The 13,618-nt window shown below is 32.7% G+C and overlaps 1 protein-coding gene across 1 annotated transcript in view; it reads left to right on the top strand.

The window, feature by feature from the left end:
- The window catches only part of CCDC171 (coiled-coil domain containing 171), a 319,953-nt gene that overhangs the window by 60,023 nt on the left and 246,312 nt on the right, over nucleotides 1-13,618 (top strand). The window contains exons 9-10 of the mRNA XM_031449678.2: nucleotides 908-1,068; nucleotides 7,226-7,364. Of these exons, the coding sequence (XP_031305538.2) occupies nucleotides 908-1,068; nucleotides 7,226-7,364 (300 nt within the window). The remainder of the gene's footprint in view (nucleotides 1-907; nucleotides 1,069-7,225; nucleotides 7,365-13,618) is intronic.

Here is a 13,618-nt window from a genome sequence, read left to right as displayed (position 1 = left end):
ACATATCCTTATGTTTTCCACTTGTTTACCCAAAGTATAGCATACTGTATACAGTGATCTGGACTTTGCTCTTTTCAGTATATATTGACACTACATGGAGGCCCACATAGAGAACTTACTTTTTGAAAGTTGTTTTGTAGCCTTTTTACATCTACAAATTATTCTTTTATGGGAACGCACTTTGTTTATCTACTATTGGCATGTACAGGGAATCTGGTTTTTAAAATGTCTCATTGTGTAAAGTTTCCAGTTTATGCAGAAGTAGAGAGAACAGTGAAATGAACTACCCGTATACCCCTCACTCAGCTTCAAGACTTAACCTCAGGCCAATTGTGTGTTATCTATTAATCCTCTTCTAGTCTCCTACGCCCAAATTATTTTGAAGCAAATTCCAGATATCATATTATTACACCCATAAATATTTTAGTCAAATAGTATTATTTGATAATAAACATTTTAACTTTTTACAGTGAAAAATCTCTAGGAATAAAAAGATCTTTTAACTTTCTTAAGCTTATGAAGATGTTCATATAATAATGTTTCTCAAAAGAGGGGAAGGATACTTCCCTTTAGTTCTCAAAAACCACTTAACTTATTATGTTTATGAAAGAAATGTTCAAATGGGTTAGCAGGTCAAAATTAGGCACTTTGGTAGGACAGATGATGTTGCATCAGTCTGTCCTTTTTCATAGCGTACTTGAGTCTTCCACTCTTCCTCCCTTCCATTAATCATGTTGAGGAAGGGAATAGACTGCTTTTTGTTTATTTTCCTTTTTTAAACCAAAAACAGAAAGAAAAACTTGTTTGGATGAATGATAAACTGCTGTTTGATAAAGTACTGTACTCAGTTTGAGGCTGATGCTAATATTTCTTCACTCCCTTTAATTGCTTTTCTGTCATCTGGTAGTTACGGATTCGAGACCTTGAAGGAGCTTTGCAGGTAGAAAAGGCCAGCCAAGCAGAAGCTGTTGCTGATTTGGAAATGATCAAGAATGAATTCAAAGAAGTTGAAAGTGCCTATGAGCGAGAAAAGCACAATGCACAAGAGAGCTTTACAAAACTAAATTTGTAAGTGTTTTACTGTAAAATTCTCTAAATTAATATTAAGACTTTATGAAACCTACATAAGTATAAATGTGTAGTACCAGGTACATGTGGAAACACTCTGCTGGATTTTGAAGTATCATGGCTATTCCACAGAGTCTCAGAAATGCAGTAATACTTTCTTACACTAGAAATTAACTATATTAATGTGTTTTACATTATAGTTACTGATGTAATACAGTATCTTTAAAGACTCTGACTTCTATGCCATTAAAATGGTCTATGTGGAGATGGCTAATGTTTGCGAATGTCTCAAACTGCAGAAATAATACAAGGAGTGATACTGCAACTAGGGGCTTGCATGCATGTGACTCACTTCATATTTAGCTTTGCATGGTTTTGTTTAATTTATATAACACCCTATGAGATAGCTATTCTTTTTATCCCCATTTTGCAGATGTGGAAATTGAGGCTTTATTTAAATTTTAATTTTTTATTGTTTTTAAATTTTTTTAACATTTTTTATTGAGTTATAGTTAGTTTACCATGTTGTGTCAATTTCCAGTGCAGAGCACAATTTTTCAGTTATACATGAACATACATATATATATTCATTGTCACATTCTTTTTCACTATGAGCTACCATAAGATCTTGTATATATTTCCCTGTGCTATACAGTATAATCTTGTTTATCTATTCTACATATACCTGTCAATATCTACAAATTTCGAGGCTTAATGAGGGTAAGGACACACAGCTAATAAGTGGTAGAGTCAGGACCTTTCTAACTCCTACTAGTTTTACCCGTTTTCAGTTATAATGTCTTTTGTCTGAAGAGTTCTGTGAAATGCTTTAAGAAGTTTATAATTGTTTAATATGTTTCCAAAAATAAATCAATAATAGACAGTTTAAATCATTCCTTCTCAGAGGGTGGAACACATACCAGCATTGGTAGGTGACATGTATTCATATATTATAGTTATGTATTTATTTTTAATGTTCATTTCTATTTATGATACATAATGGTTTTCCATTTACAGTTGTAATATAAAGTTTCCTTTTAAAATACTTCATTTAACTTATGATGTGAGTTAATTTAAAGAAAAGTATTATTTAGAATGGTAGTAATTGTTATGAGTATGGCAAAGTTATAAAGATGGCACTTGAAAGGCTGAAGTTTGAAAAAATTTGAAATTCTGAACTGTGATTATTTTTCTTAGTAATGCTTATAATATTTTAAATGAATAATTCTTAACCAAATTTTCTTGCTTCCTCTAGAATAACTTAAATGACATTCTGTGAACATTATTCTAAGGATTTATGCTTCATTTTCCTTTGAACCATAGCTTGAATCTGCACATTTATATATAAATATGTTTGAAGGGCCTTTATGTAGTGTATAGTACAGGCTTCTTTACTGTTGCTTTGAGGTAATGATTGGGACCTGCTAGAGAAACTGTAAGAAGTCAGACTGTACTCCCAACAATTAAAGCTTTCCCACAATGAAGTGATAGACTTTTTGGGAAATTAGTGAACTCCCTGACTTGGAAAGTTCAAAACAGAGGATGGATGATTCTCTGTCATGGATACTGAAGAAGAAAAGAGTCCTGCAAAGGTTGGACTAGAGGAATTTTAAGATACCTGCTAACATTTAAGCTGTAACATTTTAACCTATGTACTATTTAAGTTGGCCCTCAAAGCAAACTTTTTCCCTTAGATTTGTTTTGCTATTGTTTCTGTTTTGGTGCTTGAAAATTTTTACTCAAATTTTGTATTCCAATAAGCACAGGCTAATAATTCTAAATGTTAGTGATGTATTCCAACTAAGCACCAGCCAACAATCCTAAGTACTTTACCATAATGTCCCTTTTCTGTTCTTCATCCCTTTGTAACTGTGCTATAATAATAAAACAGTTAATAATAATTAAAAAAATAGTAAAAATTAAGTAGTAATTGAAGCTCACTACTTATTGATAGTTCCTGTGACTTCTCTTCCCCCATCCCATCTTCCTTTTCATTGTATGTAATATGACAGCCCCTTCCTTTCCATTTATCTGTGGTATGAGAAGGAAATGACAGGAGGGGTGACTGGATAAGTTATTTCATTTTCTACCTGTACTTTGATTCTTTTTCAGAATCTTCTTTAAAATCTTTTAGAGTTACAAACTCAATTATTAATTTTTCAAAGTAGTTCTAAGTTTTGGATAATATATTTTAAAAAGAGAATTGATATTTTAGGTCTTTACGGTAAATAATTCCTTTAATTTACAACTTTGAGAGTAGTGAGTTTTAGAGCAGACGTTTTAGCTGTTGGATAGAACTGATTTAGCAACTGGAGATAATGAGAGTATAGAGGAAATGCTGCCTGAACCTTGCTGGTGGTAAAGGTTTTTAAGTTTCTGTTTCCTCCCAGGTAGATCTAGGCAAGATCTTATTGAAAGGCAGGAGAAAAAAGCTGTGTATATATTTCAGTTTTAGTTTTGGCCAACACTTTAATGACAATGAATATTCCTCCATGAAATTATTTTAGATGAATATATAGTATACATATATAGATGGAATACACATATTAGATAGAATATATATTTTAATATATCATTATATATTCAGTGTTATATATAATAATACAATAAATAAAATTGTTATATACTAAACATTATCTTTTAAAGAGCTCAGCTAAGAATTTGAACAATAACATGGTATTTTAACAAATTATATAATGTAACAATACTTTTAAATACTATATATATTCTATATTTCTGTAATCAAATTTCCTTAGTTATAAATTTTTTTCCATTGAAAGCTTGCAGTGTGGAACAAAACTTTTCAATCTTTTTATTTTGGACCTTTCAGTATGTCAGATTTTCATTAGCAGTAGTAACTGATAGTTGGGCAGTAGGGAGGAGATCATGGTAATCTTTAAATCTGCTTTAAATTTAAATTTAATTTAAAGTAACACTAGTCAAAGATATGATATTGAATGGACTGAATCTAAATATATTTATCTTATTACATTCAACATATAGAAATTCTCTATTTTTAAAAAAATATCACCCCGAAGTATAAAAAGAACCAAAGTATTATAGTTTGTAACACTGTTACTGTTCATATTCTTGGTAAAAGATAGCCTGGAGAAGACTGTTAAAACAGCTGTACTGTTGTCAGATTCTTAGCTGAGTCCTTAAAAAATAGGAATCCAGTAGAAAAGAAGGCATCTTAACTACGAGTTTCCTTCTGCTCCCTTTCCTTTTTTCCCTAAATCCTCCATCTTTCAAGTTCTGTCTGTTTTGTATTAGGTTCTAAGAGACTGGGGCTCCCTTTAACTTTCATTTTATTTGCCCTACACATTGCCCTTGGGTGGGACTGTTGGTAGAAGCATAGGAGCCAACTTTTTTGGGTTGTGCATGAGATTCCTCATGGCAAAGGATGTTCCCCATTTCAGTGGACTCGATTTGGACTTTGTTTATAAAATAGCACCAAAGAACAAGTGCATTTATATTTGCTGAGTAATAATATTTTTTATTTAAAATTCTATTTTAATCAAATTAACACTTTCACATAGTCTAAAAAGTAAAATAGTACTGTTAAACTCATGAAAGACAGCATTTTGGTATCCTATTGTTCTCTATGACCAGTTTATACTCCTTTGAGGCAACTACTTTTAATTCTTATAGCTGTTTCTTTTGATATTTAACTTCATACTTCTAAATAACATGCATTTTGTGCCATTTTTTTGCTTCTACCTTTAAATGTTAACCTATTGGCCTCTACTTACTTATCTCCATTGTACATTTCTACCATACAACGCACAGTTATTCCATTCCTTCTCCCATTGTTTCAGTAGGGTTGCTTTTTTGGGTAATTTTTTTCTACAACTTTTTTGGGTCCCTCATCTTTGTTTTTCTTTATTGCACATTTTATTATATTCTTTGTTTTTTATTGTTCATGTGGAGAGGAACTTTATTTTGTTCATTGCTGTCTTCCAAAGTCTAGAATACTTCTTGGCACACAAGAGCTGCAAAATAAAGATTTGCTGAATTATTAAATGAATAAATAGTTAATAATCACCTCACTTTTAGTTGGATTAGTTTGTGTGTCCCAGTCACTAAGTTATTCTTGAACTCTCTAACAGAACTGAAAATCTCTTCTTACGTTTCTATACCTCAGACGTTCTATCATTTTAAGTATCTTCTAAGATATACCCCTCTTGGATTCTTCTCTAGACCTCCTCCTTTCTGGACAAATTGTTTTATAGACTGTCACAGCCTTCCTACCTAGGACTTCACTTCACCATCATCTTTGGCATTTCCTTTACTTCTTTTTTACATTGGATCTCTTGTTTGCTGATCTTATGCCTTCTTCCTTGTTTGATTTACTCTCTTGGAAGGTAGCCTCTTGAGAAATTTATATGAGAGGAAAATTTTTAAAACTTGCATCCTAAAAATGTCTTTATTTAATCTTCACCTTTTCTCTTAGTTCAGCTGGCTGTTTATTCAGTTCTAGTGTCAAGAAGTCTGAAGTCATTTGATTCCTAAACTTTGAATGTGGCCCATGTTTTCCTCTGGAAACTTGCACAGAGTGGCCACCAAATCTGGAAACATAAGCAAGTATCTAGAAATGGTTTACTGGTGTTATAATATAACACACGATAATACTAATATTATGTATTTCCAAACTCTATGGACATAATGTGGATTCTTCTCTTTGTTCCCAGTGTTCTGGAATTTCACGATGACGGGCCTGGCATGGGCTGCTTTCATTCATGCTGGGCACTCATTGAGCTCTTTTTAGAAACTCAAATAATTCATTTCTGGGATTTTCTTCTATTACTACTTTGCTGGTTTCTTCCTTTCCATTTTCTTTACCTTCTGTTTTCTGAAACTTCTGTTGTTTGTATGTTGGGATTGCTGGATTGACTTTCTTATCTTTTCTCTACTTTGATCCATTTTTGTTGTTTAGTTCTACTTTCTGGGAGATTGATACAAATGTAGTAACTAATCCTTTTATACATGTTTAAATTTTACCTACTCTATCTTACAATACCTTTGATTCAAAGGAGAATATACCAAAGGGTTGGCAGTAGAATTGTCTGTGTTCCACCTTAGAAAAAGAAATGTCAACCGTTCAGAATAAGATCTTGCATCACTCAAAAATTAGCTCTTCATTTGATTACAGCCTGAGTATAGTGTAGACTTTGTTATACGTGTCATAAAATCTCCAGTATTACGGCTTATAAGTAATAGGAAATGGGTCTGTTGCATTTATCAGGGAGATGTCAGATTAAAAAAATAGTGGCAGCACTTTAATTTGAATTAAAATTATCCATATTAAAAACATTATCCATGTTCAATCCATTGAAATAAAATTATCCATATAGCAAATTTTAAACTATGGTACTTCCTAATTGCTTTTCATCTTATGGTCCAAGCAAGAATGTAAACACAGTTTAATGCTAGCCTGAGCAAAATTTAAATAGGAAGGCAAATCCTTTGAAAAGAAATTTATGTTTTCACAGTGAATATGAATGATTTTTTCCTCCAGTTTTTTTTTTCTTTTTGAGATATAATTGACATACAACATTGAATACAGTAATTAGGTTTTATTTATTTATTTAAATGACAGTATTGGCAATTGAACACAGGACCTTGTGCTTGCTAGGCAAACACTCTACCACTGAGCTATACCCTCCCCGCTGAATATGAATGATTTTTGATTATTCTTGCTTTTGGATTTTCCATGTCACCACATGCGTTCCACTTGCATGGATACTCAGGAGTAAAACATATGTGCCATTTCTAATGTTATACTTTAATTAGAAAATGGTTTGTTAGGACTGCTTTCTGTTTTGAGGCAGTTTCTGAGCAAACTGGACTGTAGTGGGTGGGGTTTGTCTATCATAAATAATGGTAATAACAAATCAGCCTGAACCAGATCCATTTGACTTATAACCTTGGACATAGTACAAATATCTGCTACCGAAAAGGGGGAGGCATTGTTCCCATAGAGTCTTTCATTTAAGAATGTGCAGTCTTTTTTATTTGAAAAAATGAAAAGAGGCCTTTAAAGCCTTTGGGCACAAAACCATGATATATAGTACATCTGCCGCTTGTGTTCACGTTGTATAATAGGACTTGATAAAAGCATATTTTAAAACCTTGCTTTGACACTTTAACTTTTCAGATTAGAAAGAGAGTATTTCTCCAAAAACAAGAAACTAAATGAAGAAATCGAGGAACAGAAGAAAGTAATTATAGACCTTTCAAAGAGACTTCAGTATAATGAAAAAAGTTGCAGTGAATTACAGGAAGAACTTGTAATGGTAAGGTTAAAAAAGAAAACCCTATGGCAATTACTTTATTGGGTCAAATTTGATGTTTACAGGTTTTTTTTTTCTCACTACATACCATGAAATAATTGTATGAAAGTAATTTTAGTGACATTGATATAAAATTTCAAAACTGGAGATGCTGTTTATAACAAAGATATACATAATAAAACATCTTTGGAATAATTGGGAAAGTAAATGAACTAGTAAAAACTCTGAATTATATGATATTTCAAAATTTATTCAGAGATTATTCTTTTTTTTCTAAGCTCATAAAACAGTGTTACCTAGATGGAAGGGGAATTAGGGTTTATAATCAGTAGATCTAATGATTTCAAAGACTCCCTTTTGTAATCATTTTGAACCTTATCACTCTGTCTTCATTCCCCAATAATCTAGCCTTCATACCATCACCAAATTTATCTTTCTCAAATATTGATCTGATCTTGTCATCCTCCATTTATTAAAAAACCATCAGTATTTTCCTGTTGCTTTCAGAATAAAGTTCTTGTCCTAAGGCCCCTTTCTTTGTGGCTCTACATTAACTTTTCCAGTGTCTTCTATTGCCATCGCCCTCTCTCTGTCTTGATTCAGCCACGTTAGAGTACTCTTTGCTTCCTAAACACATGATACACTTTCATGTCCTCTTGCTTTTGTTCAGGCTGTTCATTTTTTGACCCACGTTGACTGAAATGCTCTTTCTCTTCTTTTAAACAAATTCCTATGTATCCTGTAATACTCAGCTCTGCTATCTGGCAGTCTGTGAAGCTTTCCATGGTTCCATTTTTTCCTGCTTATTCATCCACCTAAAATCAGAATTCAGCCCTCTCCCAACTTTCTTTAGGTCTTAGTTTAGCATCTCTGTCCTAACACCAAAATCTGATTTTCTCTTCCCCAAGTAATTGAGAGTGCATTTGAGGTTAACTTAATTCATTTTACATACCAAGATTACACAGTAGTACTTGCCTCAGTAAACATTTGTTGGATGGATTTATTGGTTGATGCAACATACTCTACTCTGCAGTTTGCTGGGAACCTTAAGAGGGAGGGCATGAAGTTTATAGTCATACTCTATTTTCTGTTCGTCTTGTTCTCCACATACATACCTACCTCACAGACTTGGCTTTATTTATTTATTTATTTATTTATTTATTTATTTATTTATTTATTAATTATTGAGGTACAGTCAGTTACAGTGTGTCAGTTTCTGGTACACAGCATAATGCTTCATATATGAAGCAGTCATGCATATATATACATATATTCATTTTTGTATTCTTTTTCACCATAAGTTACCACAGGATATTGAATATCATTCCTTGCACTATACAGTATCAAATTGTTGTTTATCTATTTTATGTATAGTGGTTAACATTTGTAAAACTCCCATCCCCAAATTTATCCCTTCCCACCCACTTTCCCCTAGTAACCATAAGATTGTTTACTGTGTCTGCGAGTCTGTTTCTGTTTTGTAGGTGAGTTCATTACTGTCCTCTTTTTTCTTTCTTTTTTTTTTTTTTTAAGATTCTACATATAAGTGATATCATGTGGTATTTTTCTCTTTTTCTGGCTTGCTTCACTTAGAATGACAATCTACAGGTCCATACAGGTTGTTGAAAATGGCATTATTTTATTCTTTTTTATGGCTGAGTAGTATTCCATTGTATAAATATACCACAACTTCTTTATCCAGTCATCTATTGATGAACATTTAGGTTGCTTCCATATCTTGGGTATTGTAAATAGTGCTGCTATGAATATTGGGGTGCGTGTATCTTTTTGAATTAAGGTTCCCTCTGGATATATGCCCAGGAGCAGGATTGCTGGATCATATGATAAGTCTATTTTTCAGTCTTTTGAGGAATCTCCATACTGTCTTCTGTAACTGCTGCACCAAATGACATTCCCATCAACAGTGTAGGAGGGTTCCCTTTTCTCCACACCCAGCATTTATTGTTTGTGGTCTTTTTAATGATGGCCATTCTGACTGGTGTGAGGTGATACCTCATTGTAGTTGATTTGCATTTATCTGGTAATTAGCGATATTGAGCAGTTTTTCATGTGCCTATTGGCCATTTGTATGTCTTCATTGGAGAATTGCTTGTTTAGGTCTTCTGCCCATTTTTGGATTAGGTTGTTTGTTTTCTTATTATTAAGTTGTATGACCTGTTTATATATTTTGGAAATTAAACCATTGTCAGTTGCATCATTTGTAAATATTTTCTCTCATTCCTTAGGTTGTCATTGTGTTTTACTTACGGTTTCCTTTGCTGTGCAAAAGCTTATAAGTTTAATTAGGCACCATTTGTTCATTTTTGCTTTTATTTCTGTTGCCTGGGTAGACTGTTCTAGAAGAACATTGCTAAGATTTATGTCAGATAATGTTTTGCCTATGTTTTCTTCTAGGAGGTTTATAGCACCTTGTCTTGTATAAGTCTTTAAACCATTTGGAGTTTATTTTTGTGTATGGTGTGAGGGAGTGTTCTAACTTCATTGATTCACATGCTGCTATCCAGTTTTCCCAACACCACTTGCTGAAGAGACTGTCTTTTCTCCATTGTATGTTCTTGCCTCCTTCGTCAAAGATGAATTGACCGTAGGTGTGTGGGTTTATTTCTGGGCTCTCTGTTCTGTTCCATTGACCCGTATGTCTGTTTTTGTGCCAATACCACACTGTTTTGATTACTGTAGCTCTATAGTAGAGACTTGGCTTCTTTACTTTCAGTTATATTTCACAACTCTTAGTGACAATAGTTACTGAGGAAAATGAGTATTTTTTTCTCCTTTTCAAAAAAGATAGAAACTCTGGGTTATACTAAGACATAGTGGCCAAATCAGTGCTGCCCAGATAGAAAGGTAATGGTAAGACAGAAAAGTAATAATGGGATAACATTTAAACTCTTTATCATTTCAAGTGGTACAATATTATATACAGACAGGTGCTTTCTGTCTTGCTTCAGCCACATTAGAGTATTCTTGGCTTCTTCAACACATATATTTTCATATCTTCTTGTGTCTGTTCTGGCTGTTCATGTTTCTGACCCACATTGACTGAAGTGCTCTTTCTCTTCTTTTTCCTTAACAAATGTCTGTATATCCTCAAATATTCAACTCTGTCTCCATTCAACTCAAGATATCCAGTTTGTTCTGATTCAGGGATTGATATAATTGCTTGTGCTGTGGTTGAATTTGTAATCTGAATACTTTGGATGTGGGGTTTTAGAAAGCTTAGAGCTCTCTGTGTAGCGTACTTGGATGCCTGTTCACTGTTATGTGCTGCCCTAAATTCATGCGCTATCCCACCTCTTAACTCCTGGCTCAGAGGGGTGAATCATGGTGGAGAAAAACACATCCGAGTCATTGAGCTGAGTCTTGGACTTGGTCTGCTTGCTGATTAGATACTGTAATCAAATAATTTGGAAAGTAAGTTATAACTGAGAATGCAACAAGAAGACCTCATCACCAATATAAGTTGCATGAATCCTCCTGATTCTGGTCTTCTAGCACTCCAGTGACTAGACACAAAATAAAAGAAGTTGGCTTAATTCACCACTGAGGGTTGGATGATTTGTGATTAAAAATAATTTACTTGGTGCAAACATGTTTCTTTTAAACTGGGTGGATGGTCTGAAACAAGGCGAGTAGCTCACTGGCAACCTCTGTTTGCTTGTGTGGGCCCTTGACACTCATCCTATAAAGAACCATTGCTCTGATCATAGTGTTGAAGAGTATAGACTAATTGTTTCTTCAAAGATTAAAATGAAGTACTAAAATTAATTGCAGATTTGTGAATCGTTCCTTGTGGAAGAGCCAATGGGATGTTCAAAAATTTATTCAGGTTGCAGCCTTAAATCACCTATAGTTCATATGGTTCAGCCTATTTATATATTCCTCTCTGTTTTTTTTTTCCCCAATCTCTCTTAAACCCCTAGCTTTATGTCTTATTTCTTCCATCTTTGTTTTCTTTTCTTCCTCTTTTTTCCTCCACTATTATTAGCTTTCTCTTTGAACTTATTCTGTTTTATGCTTATTAGAACTGTTGCTTACCTGAGCATAATATGAAATTTAAAAAATATTTAATGAAAATTTATTTAATAAAAATACTATAACTTTAAATAGTACATGCAGTGTTTTTCTTTTTATTAAAAAATTCATCTACCTCTTTCCCTAAATACACTTTTCTTGTAAATATTCCTTTTTTTCCCCAATAAGTTAATGGCCTTTGTGTGCTTGTGTTGTCTTAAAAATTTTTGTTTAAAGAGATACCTATCAAATTAAAACATTTAAGCCATAAAAATGCAGTTTTTCTAGTTCTGCATCCCCATAGTCTGGCTATTATTTTTGCTTTGAATTCATCGTTGGTTTTGACTGAAGAGAAAGTGACTTTAGAGGAAACTTTTACTTTCTGCTTTTGGGAATGAAACTTTGTTTCAATGACATCCCATAATCCTATATACCCCAATGTGTCTTTCCTATAGTTATATTTCTTTTGAACATAATAGTTTCCGTTTTTATAGAATATAGGTGGGAGGCATAAATTAGCTACAAGTAATTTTTCTCTCCCTTTGAGATAACAGCTTGTTTTCTAGTTTAGGTCGCATTCATGGCCATTATTCAAGTCTTGCTCTTTATTTTCTCTGTTGCACTGCACTGCAGAGAAAATTAAAGCTACTTTCCTCTGTAGGTTTGCAAGTGAGATCAAGGTGTTATTAATAATGTGCAAAGACATCAAGAAGTTTTGAGACTTAAAGTGACCGTTATATAACTTAGGATAGCATAGCCCTTTAGAACTGAAAGAGGCCTTAGGGATCATCTAGGTCAGGATACACAAAGTGTTAATAAACTAGTTGCAAAATTATAGCTCCCCTGTTTTAAGAGAATACAAATATAGGACATAATTTTGGAAAAGTTCAAACTGAGTATGTTGAGTCTTTTATTACTATTCAGAAATATAAACCTATCTGACTTTAACTGTTCTTTTATATCCATGAAATTCCTCCTATTCAATATATGGATTTAGAAGATATGATTAGCAAATGAATAGTATACTATTTTTAATGTCATAGAATTTCAACATAGCACATCTAAGATTTTAATGAAATTAGTTTCATGTTCTGTGTTACACACTATTGAATCTGATGTTAAAAAGTTTTGATTAAAATTGAACTATTAATTTGAAAATTTGTGAACTTAATAGGTATTTAATCAACTACTAAATAAAAACGGAATTTCTAGTTTAAGCCACTTAGTAATCATGCTTATTACAGCCCATCAGAGGCTCAACAGATCCAGTTGGGTCCTTTAGTTGTTACTGTGAGTTTTTATATATGCTTCTCTTGAAGCAGGGGAGCTGTTGTTTTCAAATTGGTGTTATTAGGATTTGCTTTGTGCTTTCTACAATGAAATTTTTTAAAGTCCATCATTCCTTGAGATTTGTTTTTCTGCCACTCAGTAATATTTAGTTACAGCTCTAGGAGAGACCATATATTGAGAAGGGAATTCTAGTTCTCAGGAGATTTTGCTCAAAGAATATTTTATTCTCTAAAGAACTTGTGATTGAAAATGGTCAAGTGTGTATTTTTTCCCTATTCTTTGGGGGCTTGACTTGATTATATAATAATAATGACTGCTAGCATTAGATAGGATTTTGAAAAGTTCTTTGATTGCTATGTTTTGTGGTACAGTTAATGTTTCTCGATAATATTTTTGCTTCAAATGATCTATTAGATTTTCTTTAGATGGACATGTTTCTGATTTTGCAGGAGGTATTCAAAACTAATGGGCTAATATTCTATTCTGAATTTTTGCTAAAAATTTATTGATTTCTGCATTTCACCCAGAATAGGAGTAGTATTTATACATGAGCATTGTTTTTGCTAATATAAACATCACTTTCTTACTCTCTCAGTGGTCCTGAAAAATTTAATATTATTAAATAGTATTCATCAAATGTGTATGTTCGTATTTGTGTATTTAAATGTGCATTATATGGCTGACTCCCTAAATTTATAATGTGGGCATAAAACTTTTTATTTTTATTTTTTTACCATATAAATGTAATTTTAATTTTTTTTATTGAAGTATAGTTGATTTACAATATAGTGTTAGTTTCAGGTATACAGCAAAGTGACTTGGTTATATGTATACATGTGTATATATCTATATTCCTTTTTTGATTCCATTCTATTATAGTTTGTTCCAAGATACTGAGTATAGTTCCCTGTGCTATACAGTAAATTCTTGTTGTT

Source organism: Camelus dromedarius, chromosome 10, assembly GCF_036321535.1.
Source record: "Camelus dromedarius isolate mCamDro1 chromosome 10, mCamDro1.pat, whole genome shotgun sequence".
NCBI lineage: Eukaryota > Metazoa > Chordata > Mammalia > Artiodactyla > Camelidae > Camelus > Camelus dromedarius.
This window is presented reverse-complemented; position numbering and strand designations above follow the sequence as displayed.